The sequence below is a fragment of the Pseudonaja textilis genome, chromosome 1, assembly GCF_049901715.1.
Source record: "Pseudonaja textilis isolate UNSWEBS1 chromosome 1, rPseTex1.2, whole genome shotgun sequence".
Classification (NCBI taxonomy): domain Eukaryota; kingdom Metazoa; phylum Chordata; class Lepidosauria; order Squamata; family Elapidae; genus Pseudonaja; species Pseudonaja textilis.
The window spans coordinates 236,391,678-236,412,360 of NC_141990.1; the positions used below are offsets into that span (position 1 = coordinate 236,391,678).

A 20,683-nucleotide genomic window follows, 5' to 3' on the forward strand; every position below is an offset into this window, starting at 1 on the left:
TTCTTATTCCTGGTAACTTTAAGATTTGTGGACTTTAACTCCTAAAACTCACACATCTTAAAAGTTGCCAAGGCTGAGAAACACAGCCCTAAAAAACTCAATATTCAACTGAGTCCCACAACTAAAATAAGTTACTATATATACAGGGAAATTTACAGCTGAAATCTCAATAGGGATCTATGTGATTAGTTGCTCTGTCACACACTGATGAATGCGACAAGAAAATGTCATGAATTGATGGAGAAACTATCAGGACAATACGCTTCATGTTTCACAACTTTAATAGAATATTCTAACTATTCTGTACAAATTGAAAACACAGTATTAAGTTACAAATGTATAAGATAAGGCTGGAGCACTCTCTACATGCCTGGTAACAGCATTCACACAATTGGTAATGAAGTGTTGCCATAAGCTGGCATTGTATGTTTAAGAAAGGCGAAACTGTATTCTGAATATTCTTCGGAAGGATTCTGGAGCTTTAAAAAACATGAAAATGTGGAATGGAGTGACTTGATATTGCAAATAAACATCAGAACTATGCACCCAGGATGTATTTATATTTTTCCAATTATATGATATAGCTTTCACAGGTCCAAATTGGATCATCTTCCAATTTATCCAGAACATTATTTTCCACATTTGTGTGTAGTTTCACTTTATTTTTTGTTTATTGGAAGCCATACTTTGCTCTGTCCTCTGAATTCCAATCCTGTAATTTGCATTTGATGGCTAAATCATCACCAAGACCAACTGCACTTGGCTTAAAGGTTGAATACAAATTACAAAATGTTGGTTCAGCTATTACATCAAACTCTAGTCTGTTCTTACGGTTGAAGGAAGATTAAAAGTGAAGTTGTACCCAACAGTGGAGAACAAGCATATAAAGTTGCAGCTTATGTCCAAGCTTCAAACCTTTGTCTGCCGAGCATAACTAAGGCAAACCAGGGATATATACTTAAAGTGCTGCAACCTTCTCAACATAGCGAGCCCACATCAGGCTTGTTGTTTTGAAATGTCTGAGAAGCAATCATTTTCTTGAGTAAAGTATGAGTTTTTCACATACAAGTACCCATAGTTTATAAACAGGATTCTCTTCAAGTATTTTAAAACTATTAAAAGTACTAGTTCACCAAAGTACTTAAAAATTAATAAATAAGGTGAACAACTAAATGTTTCTCAACCACTCCTTTCTTCAAAGATAAAGGAAATGTTATTTTCCATTTAAAATTAGTGGAAATGACAATGTTTTAAGGTACTCTGTAGCGCTAATCTGTCTGAATGGCTACAGGAGATTTATTTTAAAGGGAAAAGATCTACCAGAAGGCATATTGCTTTATTTGTTTTTACTGTATTTTATTAATTTAATAGTCTAAATATTCCTATTCCATAATATTTTGACAAAAACTTACCATGTGTTGAGGGTAAGTTTTTCAAAAAGGCAAATTATTTTTTTTAATTTAATGGAAAAGCCTACAGAGACAGTTGAGCTAAATTGTACCAAAGGCTGTAGAGTGTGCTTTAATTAAACCTCATATTTCTCAAATGCATTAAGTTGCCACTGTACAAGTTAAGCAAAAATAAGAAAAGAATTAGTGAAAATCATGCATTTGAAAACAATTTAGTTTAAGCATTGTTAATAAGATTGTGCTGCAGTAATGGAATTTCCTGAACTGCAGGCCAGGTATCCAAATATTGTTACAGGCTGTTCAAATATCACTCTGAAGTGGTATTTCCTTATTGTTGTTTGCATTCAGCAGGTTGACTGGCATCTTTCTGTTTAAAAATGAAAAGAAAAAAGAAAGAGATTTATGCAAAAGATACTTCAATACTGAATTTAATTCAACATTACATTTAGTTTTGTATTCATAACCAATACCAGAACTAAGATATGAAAATGTTTATTTGTAAAGTAATATTCAATATATTGTGCTTTGAGGGATGTAGATTATTCTTTATCCTAAAGGCAAGACAACCAGTTATTAAAGCTGTTCAGTGTTTTGGACCTAAAGTTTAAAAGATGCTTAGGAATCAATTGCACTCTAAATGTCGTATCTTTTTTTGCAAATTTCAAAGCATGTCTTTTCTCAGGATTACAATCAGAGAAGTGTTTTGTCTTCAAATTTGAAGCACTGCTTATTAGTTACCCCTATATTTTAAAATATAATGGATAACAATAATGGATAACAATAAAGGTGTACCATCCTTTTTCTTACAGTGGCTAGGGGCTCACTTATTCTTTTTAGTAACTGGTACAACAATCTGCGTTTTTACATTTTTACACCATTCCACCCTAAGATTTGGAATAAATAAATGGATGAATATCATTCAATGCCGCTTGATCCAGACCAACAATATCACACTTTCAGATCATTGTTCAGAGAGGAGTCTTTCTTGGTTAAAAAAAAAAAAAAAAAAACCACCACAACCCTATTTTTTAAGGTACTAGTCTCAAAGAAACTTTTAAATTCCACCAAGATACAATCGGAATATCTCTCAAAAAAAGAAATAAAAACATAACCCCCGTTTTAAGAAAAAGCAAAATACCATAGGATCACATAAGAGTTTACTATCAGGGGCAAGCCCTGTAGAAAATACTGAAGAAAGAGAAAAAAAGGGAGAGTAATGTGAGAAGTAGTTTTTTATATCTACAATAAAGGATAAATTGAAACAAAAGGATCCTTTGTAGGCTATCCAAATTGTGCATGAATACAGGTATCCCTGTTCTGCATAGTTTATTAAAGACAATTACAAAGAATCTTTAGTAAATGTTCCATTATTTTTAAAATTGCTTAAAAAAAAAAGTTCTAAAGGAAAACCCAAGAGTTTTTTTTTTAATTAAAATATGAACAACCCATTTAAAGCCTTTCCTATACACCCCTGAATGGATAATGCAGAGGTTTAATAGTTATCATACTACCGAATGCACTGTATGCAATGCACTGGGGGAATGAACCTTAAATCCAATGTCTTCTCTGCTTGCAAATTTCCCTGCTGACTTTCTGGGGAAGCTAGCAAAGAAGATTTTCAAATGGCGATCACATGATCACAGAGCAACCAGTCATAAATACAAACAGATTACCAAGCGCCTGAAAAACAGTCATATGATGGGACAGTGCAACATTTTATAACGGCTGGAAGCGCTTTACATCCACCCACACCAAAGCAATCATGACTGTCACTGACATTAAATGGCTAGCTATAAGTTGAGGAATACCTATATAGCATTTTCAGCTATGAGGAATATTGTTAAATGAACAAAACTGTTGAAGTAAAGTAAATTATGGAAACTCCAGAAAAAAAATATACACTAGAACTGCCAAAAAGCTGGTCAGATCTGCAAAACAAAACCCAGAGATCATTGCAAAAGGCCTTCTGAAAAGTTAAGCTAATACTACAGTAATCGTTCACAGGTCCATGGTACAGTACTGCTTTTGTAACGATCATCTGCAATGGAAAGCTGGTAGAAATTACTCTTTCTTCTGATCTCAACATCACTGCCTAATCTAATGCACGCACACACAAATACTCTGAAATAAAAATTGAACTGTTCGGCCATAACCACACAATATACATTTGTGGAAAAATGATAGAGCATATGAGGAACATGATGGCTATTTTGAAAGGTAACAATTTAAAATACACTTTCAAAGTGTTTAAGAACGCTTATAGAAAACAGTTTTTAAAGTAGCCTTTATGGTTTAAACTTTGGTATCCCTACATGAAGTTCTTAAATTTATAATATATGTAAAATAAAGTAAAACATTTTCAAGCAAGGATTCTGCAAGGAAGAGTGGAAGAAAAATTCCAAAAGCAAGGGAAAAAAACTTCCTACAACTTGTGACTTTCTTGATATTTGTCTGATAATTGTTAAAAGCTCAACTCATATCACTTATATTTCTAATAAAAACAATTATTTTAATTTTGATGGCTATTTAAGCATTCTCTTGTTTTGCATTCCATTCACCAACAATACATTTGAACAGTAGCAAATCTAAATCAAATCATTTTGACAGGATAGAAGTACAGTAAGTTTGTGTAATTTTTTTGGGTTAAAGATTAAGATTACACAAATGTAATACAGCATATTTATTGCTTAAAAAGGGATCATGAAAAAGGCAAGTACAGGTAGTCCTTGACTTACAACCATTGGTTCACTAGCCGTTACACAGCACTGAAAAAAATGCCTTATGATAGTTTTTCACATTTACAACCATTGCAGCTTCCAGTGATCAAAACTCAGAAGTTTGGTAACTTCACGCAATCATCTTTTGCAACCTTCTGATAAGCAAAGTTAATAGGAAGCCAGATTCACTTTACAACCATGCTACTAACTCAACAACTGCATTGATTCATTAACTTAACAGCTGTGGCAACTGTAAAATGGGGCAAAACTCACTTAGTAACTGCCTTGCTTTAGCAACAGAAATTTTGGGCTCAATTGTGATTATACATCAAGGACTACTAGTAATATATAATGCTGTTTCCAAGTGATTGAATATTTTATTCAGAGAAGAATTACTCTAATTCCTATTTTCTTATATCGTTGCTGTTGAGTGGTGCACAAAACCTGACATTTTTGCTATTAGAAATGTTTCCTATGTAGGTCATGGAACATTTATCAATCATGTGTAGCAGCTTCTTAGAAGCAAGATTTTTATTCAAAATATCCCCAATGGAGAGAGCAAAACTGTATGTACACTCTACAGCACAATAATCCATATTAAGGCTACTTTGGGAACAAAAACAAACCTAACAATATGATGATATTTTAGCCACTTTACTAGATAAGGATAAATAGGGAATATCTAGTTTAAGAGTAAGAAAAGCAGTAACTGAATATTCATAATTCAGGAAATAAAAAGAGTACCGAAGAAGCATAGAGGATATGATTATTATGTAGCTTCTAAATTAAATGAAGAGTTATTAACAATGCTGAAACAAGACATTACAACAGTCACTAACACTAGAAAATAGAATCCTAGGTTTTTCTACAGTAGTGCAGGGCAATCTCAAGTGAGCATCTTATTCCAGAGGCAAGATGAGGTTACCAAGTTAGGATATTGAAATATCTGCAAGAAAACAAGCAAGATCAGAAAGCACCAAGGACCCTCATATCAACCTTAAGCTACAAACATCCTCCTTTATTAGTACTCAGAAAATTATTTTTAAGTTTCAGAACCAAAATAATTGTTGGTTGCACTGTCTGACTAAAAGGGTAGAAATATTCTTGGGAAATAACAGGCTGGCAAATTCTAAAGTATAATAATTCAAGAACGTATTTAAGGTCTCAAACACCTCATATGTCCAATTGGTCTTGAAGGGAGGTGTCTGATTGGAGTCCAATGAAGACAGAGGAGATTGGGCAGTTCTTGCCCTCTTGTCCCTATGGAGTCTTTCTTTACCTCATGTTGGGAATATGGGTAGGAAGCATTTGAGAGAGAAGAGAGATGGGGAGTGGCACTGCATTCCCCCTTTCCTATTTTCAGGCTGTCTCTGCTTGAGAATCCCAAGGTAGGTTTTTCACCTTTCTCCATCACCACAGGAGTGGATGGATAGAAGGGAAGGGAAAAGACTGCGACCTAATGGAAAATCGCTGATTGCACCTAGAGGTTTCCACCATGCAGAATGATGTGAGTCCTTGGGGAGATATTACCAGGCAACTGCTTCAGTGGAAGGCATTTTATTTCATTTACACAGAATTAAATTGCATACATAAGGGCTAATGAATCAACCCTTAAACAATTTACAGGTAAAACAGTGATTTCTGAATCTTTCAATAATTTCCTTTCAAAGGAATACCTACTACATTATGCACAAGATCTTCTGACATGGATAATAAACTTTTAGCTTAAGTAACATCTTCCAGAACTTCTTCAAGTACTTCTAAAACTCAAATGTTGTGAAAACAGGGAGGAAGTAAAATATTCTAAAACAAGAAGTCAGATATAGATGATATGAACATCTGAGGAAGAAAAACAGTTTAAGAGAAGAGCTGATCAAGTTAATGGCTTATTCTGGAGAAAGACCCCACAGAAGCAAATAGTTAAAAGATTAAACAATTTCAAATACTGCAATGGTCTTCAATAAAATTTATCTGGAATAACCAGAGTAAAAATTTGGGCTATATGTCTATCTACCTACTTTTCACAAAGAGAACGTTTTTCAGCTGAAAAAACAGTTTCTGTTAAGACCATCAGTTATTGATGAAAAAATGACGAATTTCAAATCAAAATACCAGCTTAATAAAAGATATTTAAATGCAAATGACAACTATTTTGATACATTAATAGCATCAAAGAGAAGGAAATTAAACCAATCTAAATGCACAAAGTAATGTTTAAATAGATGTTACTAATTTAGCATAGATGACACTCTTTTTAAATGTCAAGGCTAAATCACACTGAGTTTGGAACAATATCTTCTAATGAGTTGCAAATACTGAAAACATACCAAAATGTAGCTGGTAGTTTTAAATCACTGAAGCCTACACAAAGAACCAACCAACACTCACACACACACACACACACACACACACACACATACATACATGAACACCCCGATACAGTAACAAATACATTCTAGAATGTACTTTTTGAATGAAATAATGTTGACCCCCCCAAATATATCATTCCAAAGTTGTGATGTCACTGAAAGCATTTCAACACTGCAACAGGCCACCACAACCTTAATAGAAACAATCTGATCTTGAAACAGATTATTCCATCTGTAAGAGTAAACAGCTCAATATTGAATACCTAAGTAGTTAGGTTGGAACATTTCTTTTTAGATTGTATCTGGACATTTGAGAAGACATATCTAAATAAATATTAATTTCCCCTAATGGTCATTATCTACAATTTAAGAGTCACATCTATTTTATGTATTTTTTTCAACATTAACCAAGTCTTTGTGGACTTAATTATATACTATCTTGATAAAGTACCATTTCTTTCTATAGAATAGGTGAATGACACAAATTAGGTACTTAAATGAATGAAATTTGCATGGGTTCAAAAAAAGGGGGGGAGGGGGGAGCCTTGGAAGTTAGGTATTAATGGAATTCAACCTTACCTATAAATGAATGAATGAATGATAAACAGACTTAAATTACACCTAAACGGGAAAAATTGAAACGAACTGTCAGCAAAAAAGAAAGATGAAATGGACCCAAATAAACAAAAGTAAAAAGCAGTAACTAGTATTCCAGAAGGCACAAAAAAACAATTTGTCACATACAATCACTCATAGAAATAAGCGTATTTTCCATTTTTTCTAACCAAAGATGTTAACACTTGCCTGCAATGCATTTCATTTTCAATTCAGTAACTATCACATCATTACTATAACAGTTATACAATAGTCATGAAACTTTATCTCTAAGCCATGTGTACAATTGTGCCAAGTGTACAGGTCATATGTTCAAATCAACATGTACAAAATTCAAAACCAATTTTCACATGAAAATATTTGCATATTTTACTTTTATTTTAATATAGATCTCTGGTCAATGTATTGCAGATAACCAGCTATCAGTGTAAGTAAAACTAGTTTGAGAACTGATGACAAGGAGGATTCTTTCCATGCTGTAATTTTAAAAATGGGGCAGGAAGTGAAAAGGAAAGGAAAGGAAGGAAAGGAAAGGAAAGGAAAGGAAAAGGAAAAGGAGAAACACTTTATGAATTATTTCATCTCACCTACATGACTAAAATGTTCATTCAAGAGAAAAAGATCACATAGGAATACCACATAACAATTACATCACTATAAATATCCCTGTAATTGTATATGTGGAATTTATTAAGTGTCATCTGCAAATTAAGAATTCCTTTTTAGGCGAGTAGGAAAAAAATGAAATGAATAAAGCAAATTTTGGTATTTTAGAATGAAAAACAATAGAAACACAAAAGCAAATGGCATAAAATGGACAAATATATTTCAAATCTGCAAAGCTTTTAAATAAGCAGGCATATGCTAAAATATATTTCTAAGTTGATAAAAATATATGTATACAAGACAAACAGAATTTGCTATTTATAATGTATGCCATGTTATAAAACTATTAATTTGTCAGGTTAAAGAAAATGAAATGAACTAGTATTAGCTTAGTAATAACAAGGAAAAAGTGAGAACGTATTCATTTGAATGAATAATGAACAAAAAAATTGGGCCATTTTTAAAATTAACCAATTATTAATTTTAGAATTAGTAGAATGTATGTGGCATGTGGTGCAATTTATAATTTTGGCTTAATATAAGTATTTCAACAGAGCCTACCTTAGGTTCACTTTCTGCATCTTCCTCTTCTCCTTCTTCTTCCCCTTCTAATTCCTAGATTTTAAAAGAAAGGACTGGGATAAGTATGCTTTTTTTTTTTGACAACCAAGACTTTGACATAATTATGCACATTATTTCATCCATTTTTTAAATTGATGATTCTTACTAATCACAAAGACCAGAAACATGTGTCCACTGCTTTGTAATATTAAATGCATCTGTTATCAATTGGATCTTCCTGTCTTTTCAGAGAAAGGAATATCAGTCTCTATTATAAGTTAATGGCATCATTTAGCTGGAATGATGGTACTAGATTCTTTTGTTTACAAAGTTTGCCAAGCAAGCTTGTTATCCTGAGGCAATCTGATTGCTAAAGGTCTCTGTAACTTTTGAAAAGATTTGAGATCAAAGAGGGTTTTCAAGTAAGGAAACTGGTAAAGGCCATGAAATGTGAATGCTGGGTTTTGAGAAGATGTGATAAACACAAGCCAATCTTTGTACTGAAACTGATGATATAGACTATTTAACATTTCCTTTAGCTATTCTGACAAGAAAGAATATTTTTTGAGTATTTCATTCTTTTTAAAAGTAGTAGAAATAAGTAAGTAACAGTAAGATGAGACTAAACCAGCATCTTTCTAAGAATGAACACATTTCAGGTAATTTTATCCTTCTTTTCTCATGAATGATCATGAATATTTTTACTTTCTCAACTGTTATTAGTAATTCTGGTAAGATTTTCAAAATGATCAGTTCTGTCTACAAAGAAAAGTGCTTGAAATGAGCGGACTGTTTCTTCAATGTTGCAGAGATAAAGTCAGCAAGTCTTGTCTTTGGAAATTCTCCTGCATCAAAGTTTGACAGAGGAATAAATATTGCAGAAGTTTCTTGTGGCTGAAGAAGCTACAGCAGCTTACTTACAAATAAATTCATAACACATACCCTCCAAAATAATATGGCTAGTGATAAACATCCATCACACCCTATACTTGAAGTCTCAGAAATCAGAAGAAAGAAGTAACAACAAGCAGAAGGGGGGACAGCAGGATATTCCTTTTATCAATAATTAATTTGTTTAAAAATGAAGAAAAGGGGTGGAGGATGGGAAATAGAAAAATCTCTGCTCTGACCTATCTCTGCTCTGTATAAATGAAAGAAATAATAAGCAATTAAGAAATGATCTACAAAAAAAGGGAATGTGAATCAGGTCATATGGTTTCTGTCTTTTGAGAAGTAGAAGACAAGATCTACAGAATATCTACCACTGAACTAAGATCTAAGCTATTTGTTACTGGGAATTAATAAATATAGGATTGTTCTAACTTCAGCCTACTTTCTGCTTTCCTAACTAGCTTTCACTTACGTTTGGGAGTAACGTTTTCAGAATTGCACTTAACTTCTTTTTAATGTAATTGTAAAATAAAAAATGTGATTTTCAAGAATTCTAGTTCTGTAACTCCTCTAGCTTCCCTTTGAACTAGACTGTCTTTTAAATATAGACACAATAGCCAATTTGTTATTGCTGACTTTTGATACCGAGGTATTCCATCTGGGTCAATACTTATAGACATGCAAAACAGAAAATTAAGGTTAATATAAAACCTTAGTTTTCCAATCACTGTTCTAAAATGTACCTTCTTGATTATTCAGCCTACAGTATTTATTATGTATTCCACTGAACGAAATATATTAGACCATAATATACTCACCTCTTCTTCTCCTTCCTCTCCTTCTTCAAACTAATTAAAAGGATGGAGTAGAGAGTAGGGAGGGGTGAGAAACTCACTTAGATATTAATTTACACTCATTACACTTATTAGCATTTATATGAATATTTGAACCATATTTTTTTCCAAATCCACCTATATACATGACAGTTTAAAATGTATCAGACTAATATCTGCATCCACATACTGAACAATTAAATATAACTTTCTACATTCCCATAATTATTTCAGAGAAGATGAATTGATAACTTATTCTAAATATAGCAAGGTACTTTCAATAGACGTGAACATTTTTTTATTTCAATATTCATTGCAAATTTCTATGAGGTTTTCGTAAATGTTCAATTGACTATCTCAAAAAGCCTTTAAGCAAGGCTGAACCTAATATTTGAATACCAGGCAGGGAAGCTGGATAAAACATGGAAGGAGGTAATCATTTCCCTGTTATTACCAAGAAAACCAGATGGGCTAAGTAGCCAGGATCTGGGATGAGTTCAACTCAATTCTCTACTTTTTACTTCACTGTACTTAAATATAATATTAAAGATCTGAACAAACATTCCTGCTTGAGCAGAGGGTTGTCATTCTGTATTTTGCATAATCTATCTTTTTTATGTTTGTAAAGCTACAAAAAGGAACATTTGTCAAACAAACAGCAAAACTGTGTGCAATATTTTCTTTAAGATAGGATAATACACTGAACAAAAGAGTAGCTGGGAAGTTCTCGGTCTCATATCACCCCCACAGTGGTAAGTTCAGTGAACAGCACTATATAAGCTACTATCTTTTCAGAGTAAGCATTTCTACACACATTTGTTATGGTAATAACAACATACTGGTAGAACTGTTGTTAGAATTATTATTATGCTGGACATTGAAACTTAAGTGCTATTTAAATATTACAGCAATTACTGGAAATGATTTAGTCTTCTTTATATATTAGGGTCCAAAGGGGGAGGCACACACTGACTCAATTTCTTGTATACAGGTCCTTGTCCTTGTTCACCTCAGGTATTATTGAATGATTGCATGTTAATAGCAATTGTAGTGGTAATAAAATGCATCTAGTCAAATGCATGAATGTATCTATTTATAGCATGGATTTTGTTCTTCCATGAGTCTAATATAACAGGAAAGACGTGAAATAAAATAACACACCGTAACTTTTTCTTATTCTATGAATATTCCTGTTTTACAGCCAGCTGTATTTTGTGTAGTATAACTAATAAAAAAGCAGAGTCTGCACAAATCTCAATTTTTGTTTCCAAATGATGTTCCATCATTCATGCCTGCTAAGTAAACAAAATCCTTACTAGGAAATTTTTGAGGAAAGTATTGCCCACCTAGTTTACTTACAAGATGCAGGACTCACATATAGTGGAGAAATTACCAACTTTGAACTAATATTATTAATCTTGACTTTAAAGCTTTGAATTTTCTTTTCTAAGCAGCAAAAATATTATTAAAAGCAAGTACAATGTCTCTATGCAAAACTAATACATACAAACAAATAAACCTGAAATAATTGTGAGACACATACATTATCATCATCTTCTATAGCTTCTCCAGTGAAATAGAGTACAGCACGGGGCACTATTCTTTCACGGAAGAAGTGCCCAACTTCAAAATCTATGGCTAAAGTACACTCTGAATCTTCATCCTGCAAAATTAAAAGAAATTATGTGTCTGTATAACTACATCTATCTTATCATCAAAAATAATTTAAAATGAATAATAGAAATGAAATTGAAGTATTCTGTAAGCTATAGATATGCATTTCTACTAATTTACAACTGCTAAAAAAGAGAATTCTGATTTATAGAAAAGTTGTCTGTTTCCCAAACTAGTACTAAGTAATATCAACATTTTATTAGAAAGACATTTTTATATACGTAAACCTGTTTTTGAAGCAAAAAAATAGTGTAAACAATTACTGAACAGCTTTGGAGAGCAAGATTACATAAAGCTTAGAGACCAAATACCAGAGAAAAAATAATAAATAGAAAGCCATCATTGAATTGATTAGACTTTATGCAACATTGTTAATATCTAATATGAACAATCAAATGTGAAGCTATAAAGCTGAACTCATTATTTTTTTTTTTTTTTCATATAAATTTTATTGAATTTACAATTAAAAAAATAACACACTATGGATTTGTATATATAACCACTGATCAATTTTAAATCCCTGTTCCTGTAAGTCCTGTCGAGTTCTTAGTTTCCCTAAAGGATCTAATAAATCTTTATATTTAGTCATTTTTGTTATATCCAAATTGTTGGGATGAACCATTGCCTCCATTGTTGAAAGCCAAATCGAATTTTTAAATAATGTTTTTACATATTTTTTTCCAATTAGTTAATAGTGAATCTCTAATAAGATGTCTATGAAAGTACGCCTGTTTAGTTTTCCCCACATCCCATAGAAATGCGTGCCATCCTCTCTGAAGGTCGTGCCCTTCCAAGGCTAGATGAACTCATTATTTTTAAAAATGAAATAAAACTTACCAGTGATTCTCCATCTCCTGAAACTACAGGGGGAAAAAACACAAATGTACCGTAAATAGTTTATAAAGCAATTTTTGTGTTTCAAATACTAACATGTATAGTATTTATATGAATAGACAGATTTTTAAAAAAATCCAAAGTATGTTCTAGTATAGTGCCTTTGTGAAGGGACAAATAGAAATCCAATATAGTGTCACTCCCTTTGTTTCCTAAACCAGTAGTTTAAGCATGAAACAGTTTAAGCATGGAGTCAGAAAAACGGTGCAAAAGAAAACTGCAAAACATGGATGGTTTGGGGTGATGAATAAGTTTGTATGGCACTAATATTTACATAATTAAAAAGAAAGAGATGTATGTTAAAATTTATATTTCCATGTAGATGAGAGTCAAAGGACATTTAATAATAAATAGCATTGTTAAAATGCAATACTCTACTAGTTATCTCATTAATATCATATCATATGATATCATATCATATATCTTAAAGGAATTTTTCAACATTATCCATACCCCTATAGGGATGGTACTATGGAATCTTCTTTCTTATTTGCATTCACTATGATGAGAATCATAAGAAGAAATTCACAACATTGCGGTAACTTTATTTTCATTTTGCTTGGTTAGTAAAATATAGCTCTCCTGACAAGAAAAATCTGTGGTAACGAATATTCAAACTGTTTTTTCAAGTTTTGTTGTGTCTTTTCCTAGTTCAGAGCCATGTTTCACATAGATTAAATAACATTTTTGCATTGCAATTTACTAAGAAGAGACATCATGTGGAAAAACTAGAATCTAACAAGTAGGAACTATTATGTTGTTAATTCCACTTCTTAATTTTTTAGGTTATTGAGAGTGATTTTATGACCTCTAGAAAACATTGCAAGTATCTCATCCAGGTTAACTACATCATGGTCAAAATTAAATACCCATTCTGAGCTGGAGACTTATTTCTGCAACATTTTGCTAGTTCCAACTTGCTTTGATTCTCAATACTAAATCTTTACACAGTCTACTCAAACCTGAAAATATTCCAACAAGAAATAAAATCCATTCAATTGTTTTGCTCATATTTGTGACATGGAAAAAGTTCAGTATTATAAAACAAGGGCAGAATAAATTGAATCAATGTTACCTTTAATTGGACTGAAGAAATTAAAAAATGAGTCATTAGGTACTTGTTTAGTAATTGTTCTGACAGTGCCTCGACCCTTATGTTTCTGTTTCTTCTTTATTGTTTTTACTGTAACATTTTTTCCTTTCTTCCAATCAATAGTGCATCTGGAGATGAATTAAAATTATATATCAGTAACATTAAAGAAACAAATTTATTGCTCAGGCTAATATTAGCCATGATAATAACACCCTTCCCTTGCACTATAACAGTATTAGCTATCTCCAAATACTTATGAAAGAATATGAAAGGAGGTAACAATGGTAACATAAAGAGGCATTAAGAAAATTTCAGATTTCTATATCATTAAACCACAATACTGAAAATAAAATGATAATATGAAGATGACATTTTAACTGATAAATTCTGAAAATGCAATAAGCAGGTAATAAAGAAACTTCAGAATGTTTCATAGGCAGTAATGTTTGCAATACAAATAATTTGAAATAATCAAATTACTGCTTAAAATACTGGAAAATTTCTGAATTTCAGACAGGAAATTTTCTAGTCCTGTGTGGAAATGCTAGAGACCAAACTTGAAATATTTTTTTCATCAAAAGCATGATCCTGCCACTGAGCTAAAACTCATAACTAGATTTGAATTTTTTAATAACTCTTGAAACTGTTGCTTGTAGCAAAGAGATCTCTCCGATACTTCTCTTTTCTACTTTGTTGGGTCATCTCCATTGACAGTCTTCTTGTCAGCTTCCCATACAAGCAAAGTGAATGGGAAGCCAGCAAGGCCATGGGATAACTCTTGTAAGTCAATCTCACCCCCTTCTCCACTGAGAAGCCCAGCTACAGCCGGATTACTCATACCTCCCAGATTGCATGTCTGCAACACCTAACCACATTCAGTAACGGCCACCACCACCCCGCCCAGCCACACTTGCTCCACTCACACACCCAGTAGCAACTGCTTCCTACCTGGGCACACTGGTGCCGCAGCAGCCACCTCAACGCCCTCCCATGTTTGGGAGCAACCAACACTACCCAGCTGTGTTTGTGCTGTGCCACCTGTCGTTGGGAGCAACTAACCCCTAGCTGGCTGCTCTCAAGCCACAGAATTCACTGACCTACCCACTGGCCTGCCTGTGAGCTGCCCAGGGCTTACAACTTCCTGCCAGCTTCTCTATTGACTTGGCTTGTTTGGAAGCCTGGAGGAAGCTGTGAGGAGGTCCTTCCTTAACGACAGCTATCCTTGCATAATGATAACAGGGACTGCCATCACTAAGTGATGTGATTATGTGACATCATGCGTTATGACTACATCATCTAATGATGGAAATTCCAGTCACAATTACTCTTATTAAACAAAGAACAACTTTTTAAGCAGGTGCAATTGTTTGCCTAAAAATACACTACAGCACAGTGCTAATAACTTTAAAAATCTTCTATGGATTTTTAGATCCTACTTGTCTGAATCACAATGATTATCAATGAACAGACCCAAATGATGTAAATATATACTACAGCACTGGGACTGAGAAAGCTTTCATTTTTATAGAGGAAGCAACTCTAAGCCTTCAAGGGTAGACCAAGAGATATGTTGGTGAATCCCTTAAAGGCAGAGAGGATGCAGTTTCAACTCTACAGAAAAAAAGGAAAAGAAAAGTCCTGTTACCACTATAAAGACCCAAAGTAAGCGGATGTTCCAGTTCAACCCTTTTGATTGCTAAAGTGTGCTATCTGCCAGGAGCAAGAATCACAAAGACAAAACTTTCCAAACTTGACCAAATTCACTGATAGTTCTCCCTGCTTACTAATCAACATGGGACAAATTATACTGCAAAGAACAACTATAATAAGACTTTAAAAAAATAAGAAATAAATTCAATACTTGGGGAGTGGGGGCTTAGTGATGTTCTCATCTTTCCTTCTAGTCCATGGAAAAATATTGGAAAAGGAAATACCAGACTGCTGACACAAGATGGGCTGTACCTCAGAAGGACTGATAAAACCATATTCAGCCAAAGAATAGAGAATTTTATCAGGAGAGCTTTAAAGTGAAACTTGTAGGGGCTGAAAACAAAATCTTTAAAACACAAACTCAAATAAAGACTTGCCTAATATACAGGGAAGGTAGGAGTCTTGCTTTAATGAAGCCTATTAAATTGCTCAAATAACAGGAGGATTGGTTCATAAAGTTAATGACCACTGTGTATAACAGTGTATAACCACTATTATTCACAGTACAAAAAGTAAATAAGGTGAGCCTGAATACCTGCTGTTTGAGGGCAAGTATATCTATAATGGATATAAGGGAAACCTAGTGAGATGACTTCCGTGAATAGTAGTCAGTAGTTAAAGATACAATTTCTTCAAAAGGTTCAGCTGGGAATAGATGATTAAAATGAGGGGCAAAAAACTAAGGGCAAAATCAGCCAATGTAAGTGCGCAAAAAAGCACAGCATAAGGTAGGGTTAACAAAGAATGCCTAAGAACCATCAAAACCAACTACCTTCAGTATGTTCAAAATAAAAAAAGAATCACTGTATCAACCGCTGAATAAAGGTCACAAAACATTAACAGGTAGCAGAGGCAGAACTACTTAACTCATATTTTGACTCATCTTCTGCAACAAAAATGTTTTCTATCAAGAAATTGTGAAGAGTAGGATGAAGGGACAGGATTGAAATTTTCTGATAAAAATGTATTTGGAAAATATCTATTTATCTTTAAATACCCAAGACCAACTGAACTGCTGATGAAAGAACTGATGATCTGATATTAAAGCTTAAATATCATTTCTGAGACATCCTGACAAATTAAAGAAAGGCCATATGATTTAGAGATAGGCATTCTTTTTTTCTAAAAGGCAAAATGGAGGAACAAGGGGACTATCGATTTGTCAGTCTGACCTCAATACCTGGAAGATCTTAGGACAGGTCATAAAAGTTATGGAGTATTCACCAATGATTTTTCATCAAATCGGAGAAATATATTGAGTGGAGTACCATAAAGATCAGTCAAAAGTGCTATATTCTTCACCATTTGTATTGTTGATTTGGATGAACAGGTGAAGTGAGCATGCATAGGGGGTGCCTTCTGGGTGCTGGCACGTAAGTGCAAGCGTGCAAGTGCGAGCACAATTTTTGGCACAGGAACCCAAAAAGATTAGCCACCACTGGACTAGGTAAATGCTGGTAGTAAGAAAGAAGCAATAATAAATGCAATTTTTCACTTTTGAAACAAAAGTCAGATGTGCAGACATATGATGGAGGAGACTTGTTACGGTATGAAAGAGATCCTAAGATAGTGGTGGCTAACCTTTTTGGGCTCCTGTGCCGAAAATAAAAAATATTCCTTTTCAACTCTATGTTTCTGTCTTAAAAGCTATTCTTTTAGAACTGATTGATGTAAATTCATTCCAAAATGCTTGTATATCCAACCTTATTAGTAATAACCATTACCATTTCCTTCTCAATCACTCGTTCTGTCTGGCAGAATAATTTGCCCTATTTTATAGTGATCACATTATGATACAATCTGATTAAAATCTAAACAGTTCTTTAAAACATTTCCTTACCCCTCACAATCAACAATTTCAGGACCCTCGAATGAAAATGGATCCGTCTTATCTGGTTCGGATTTCATCTTGTAGGTTTTTGTCAGAATTGAGTTAGTAAAGTAGTCATTGGGTTCGAAGTGAAACTCTAATGTAAAAGACTAAAAGAAGTTCATTATTGTTCCAAAGATCACAATTTTCTGGCAGATAATAAAGAAAACAATACATTGTGAGTTCAAGAGAATATCTGAATTGACAATCCGCAGCATGTGAGATGAATAGGAACAGAAGATTATCAACTTACTCTTAAAAAGGCATAGTTCATATAGGCAAGATATACAAACATATATGAAAATTTTATAAGGGTTATGCAAACTTTGCAAACATATTCTTTAGACTGGGCAGTATGTATCATAAAAAATCACTTTTTGAAATGCTAAAGCATTATAATTCACATGGAACGTTTAGAACATGTTCCTCGTTGTTTCTCCTATTGTGTGCTTGCACTGTCCTTTGTGTAGCTATGACAAAATGTAGTCTCTCTGCATGCATATACCTGAAGATACACCACATGGCAGATCCTAAAGTGTATGTATAAACCTGAAAAAAGTTTAGTATTTTGAAAAGAGATACTTCACCTTGCTACCTAGTATTCTGAAACATTCCTACTTAAAAAATTGCAAAGTCCTAATAATTTATTATCTAGTAATTGCAACTGAACAAATATTACAAAACAGGTAATGATTACTTCCACTGATAATTCCCAAACCATGTTACATTTTAATAATATTCATCTACCTTTGTGGGACTTATTAATACCAAACATTTATAAAACAGGTAATATTGAATTACAATGTAAACATGGGCAGGTTATTCTTCCAAGCCAGGGGTGTCAAACTCGATTTCACTGAGGACTGCATCAGGGTTGTGTTTGACCTCGGGGGGCAGGGGTGGGCATTGCCAGCTCGATGTCACTCCTGTCGGGGGCACCCGTGGTGGCACAAGCGCTCTGCCAGCAATGGGCTCCCGAGCTCCATTTTCGCCTACAACAGCCTCCTACAACCCTATGCCAGTGAAAATGGAGCTCAGGAGGGCTGCCCTCCTGAGCTCCATTTTCACTGGCACAGGGTTGCAGGAGGCTGTCGCAGCTGAAAACAGAGCTTGGGAACCCATTTTTGCTGGAAGCACCGCTGGCTGGTCCTTCATTGTTTCCAGGGTGATCCCAGACCTAAGTACCCTGTGGGCCAAATCCGGCCCCTGGGCCTTGAGTTTGACACCCCTGTTCTAAGCAATCAATAATGAACCACTCAACTATCAATTGTTTTTATCACTAAAGGCTACATTAATAAAAAGACCTTAAATACATTTCAACAGACACCTGATGTTTTTAATTTTTAATTATGTAATATCTTGACTACTTCTAATTTATTTGTTACGCAAAATGCTATGAAGCTTTGTTATAAAAATACAGCATGACTACATAGTAATTTTATTGTTTCAAAACAAGATTATTTAATTACAGAATATTTATTTCAGCAGTTATTGTATATAGAATACTTAATAGGTCTACATCATTATTGAAATGTTTTGCTACAACAAATAACATGGGAAATATCTGTCCTGTCTGTTTATGAGAATACAAGTAAAAGACGTTCAAATGGTATGTTTGGTTTTTAAGATAGTCTTCATTACATAACAGTAGCAGTAGGTGGTGTTATTGTGGCACTATACTTAAGAATTGTTCCAATATAGCAGGATCTTTGAAAATAGAGCTGAGAAACTCATATTTTGTATGTGACAACCTAATATAATAAAATAAAACTTGAAAGCTTCCATATAAAATTATTAACTACCAAATTATATTAATATTTAAAGTTAATCAGTACTAACCATAGGCTGTCCTGGCTCAGAAAATTTCACTTTAATGTCTTGCAGGTATTTTAGAATAGGTTCATCATATTCCTAACAAAAGAATAGAAAATCTATTATCAAAATTAAATAAATGGATTATATTTCAATAGAACAACAAACTATGCAAATATTCAGTTTTGATTTTTTAACTTTTAAATCAAATAATTTCTAAATAAAAAGCAAAAGGCTAAGAATTTGATAGTTACCAACACTCACATAGTAAATAGACATTTACAAAATATTTTGACCTAAGGTATTCTATATTCTAACCAGGGGTGTCAAACTGGATTTCTTCTAGGGCCTGATCAGCATTGTAGTTCTCTAAGGGGCAGATTGGGGTGGGGGAGGGAGAAGGGACAGACACGTCCTGCAGCACTCTGCCGACCAAAAACGGGCCAGAGGGAGGCCTCATGTGGCCGGCAGAGTATTGCACGAGGCCATGGAGGCTGAAAATGGGCCGCGGCAGGAGGGGGGGAGAATGCGAGGCCCTCCATACCCTATTTTGGCCAGGAGTCACTGCAGGCTGGTCCTTTGATATTTCCAGGCTGGCCCCATGGGCCAGATCTAAGCATCCCAGGGCTGCATCCAGCCCACGAGCCTGAGTTGGACACCCCTGTTCTAAACATTTCCATTGCTAAATGCTTTGGAAGTGCTCTGAACATAAAAGTTGTTTTTGGTTCAGAGCACTTCGAAAATGCTCAAAATTGACTTACACACACACAATGGTAGAGTTGGGAGAGACCTCAAATGTCATCTAGTCCAACCCCCTGCCTAAGGAGAAGACCCTCACAGAATCACTCTTTGATGATGAAATATTTGAAATAAAATGTTCTATGCTAAAGTACTAGGTGAATTTCCCAAACAGAAGTTTTTATCTGTACTGTTAGCAAAACAGTATGTAAATTCTACCACATATTCATATGTACCTCAGATGTTGTACCCGTACCCAAATGCTAAGACTGAATATGACAGATTAGTCAGAGATGGAATCAAATAAAAAACTGGCTCCAGCAAGTATTAATAAAAAGTAATTTATATAAGCAGTGCTTATATTTGGGGAGATAATACAAAAACAAAAAAACCAAACCATGCAGTTTGCATTATCTCAAAAAAATTCTATTTATTCTAGAACAGAAGTCCCCACCCCTGGACTATTAGAAACCAGGTCACACAGCTGGAGATGAGTGGCAGGCGAGCAAGTGAAACTGACACCCCCTCCCCCGCCAGTCCATGGAAAAATTGTCTTCCACAAAACCTGTCCCTGGTGCCAAAAAGGTTGGGAACTGCTGCTCTAGAACATAGAACCATAATTGTATTTCTTGCTACTAAGAGGGAAAGGCTGCAATACTATATTTGGAAAAAAACTTTTCCATAAAAATATTTGCCAGATTTACTAAAGATGTTATAAGCTTATTTCATATAATTATAATTGATACTACATAGAAGTACAATATTGAACATTTTATTTTCCTTCTCCTAAGTTTATAAAAGGGAATGATCACTGTAAAATCATCACTAAATGCAAATAAATTTGAAGAGTTCTTTAAATGCTGAGGAAAATGTTGAAATATTTTCAAAATT

General features: G+C 33.9%; 1 protein-coding gene across 6 annotated transcripts in view; it reads right to left on the reverse strand.

Annotated features, from left to right (window-relative positions):
- Positions 1–263: 263 nt before the first annotated feature.
- NAP1L4 (nucleosome assembly protein 1 like 4) overlaps positions 264–20,683 on the reverse strand; it is a 34,087-nt gene continuing 13,667 nt past the window's right edge. For 3 of the 6 annotated variants that reach the window (XM_026706543.2, XM_087920189.1, XM_087920163.1), the window contains 8 exons: positions 19,082–19,153; positions 17,213–17,352; positions 13,645–13,790; positions 12,513–12,535; positions 11,545–11,664; positions 9,987–10,016; positions 8,278–8,331; positions 264–1,776 (listed from right to left, as the gene is read on the reverse strand). In XM_026706543.2, coding sequence (XP_026562328.1) covers positions 1,738–1,776; positions 8,278–8,331; positions 9,987–10,016; positions 11,545–11,664; positions 12,513–12,535; positions 13,645–13,790; positions 17,213–17,352; positions 19,082–19,153 — 624 coding nt within the window. In that variant the 3' untranslated portion in view covers positions 264–1,737. Of the gene's footprint in view, positions 1,777–5,726; positions 5,930–7,074; positions 7,117–8,277; positions 8,332–9,986; positions 10,017–11,544; positions 11,665–12,512; positions 12,536–13,644; positions 13,791–17,212; positions 17,353–19,081; positions 19,154–20,683 lie in introns of those variants that run through there. The other 3 variants (XM_026706545.2, XM_087920185.1, XM_087920177.1) reach the window with 2 other exon arrangements.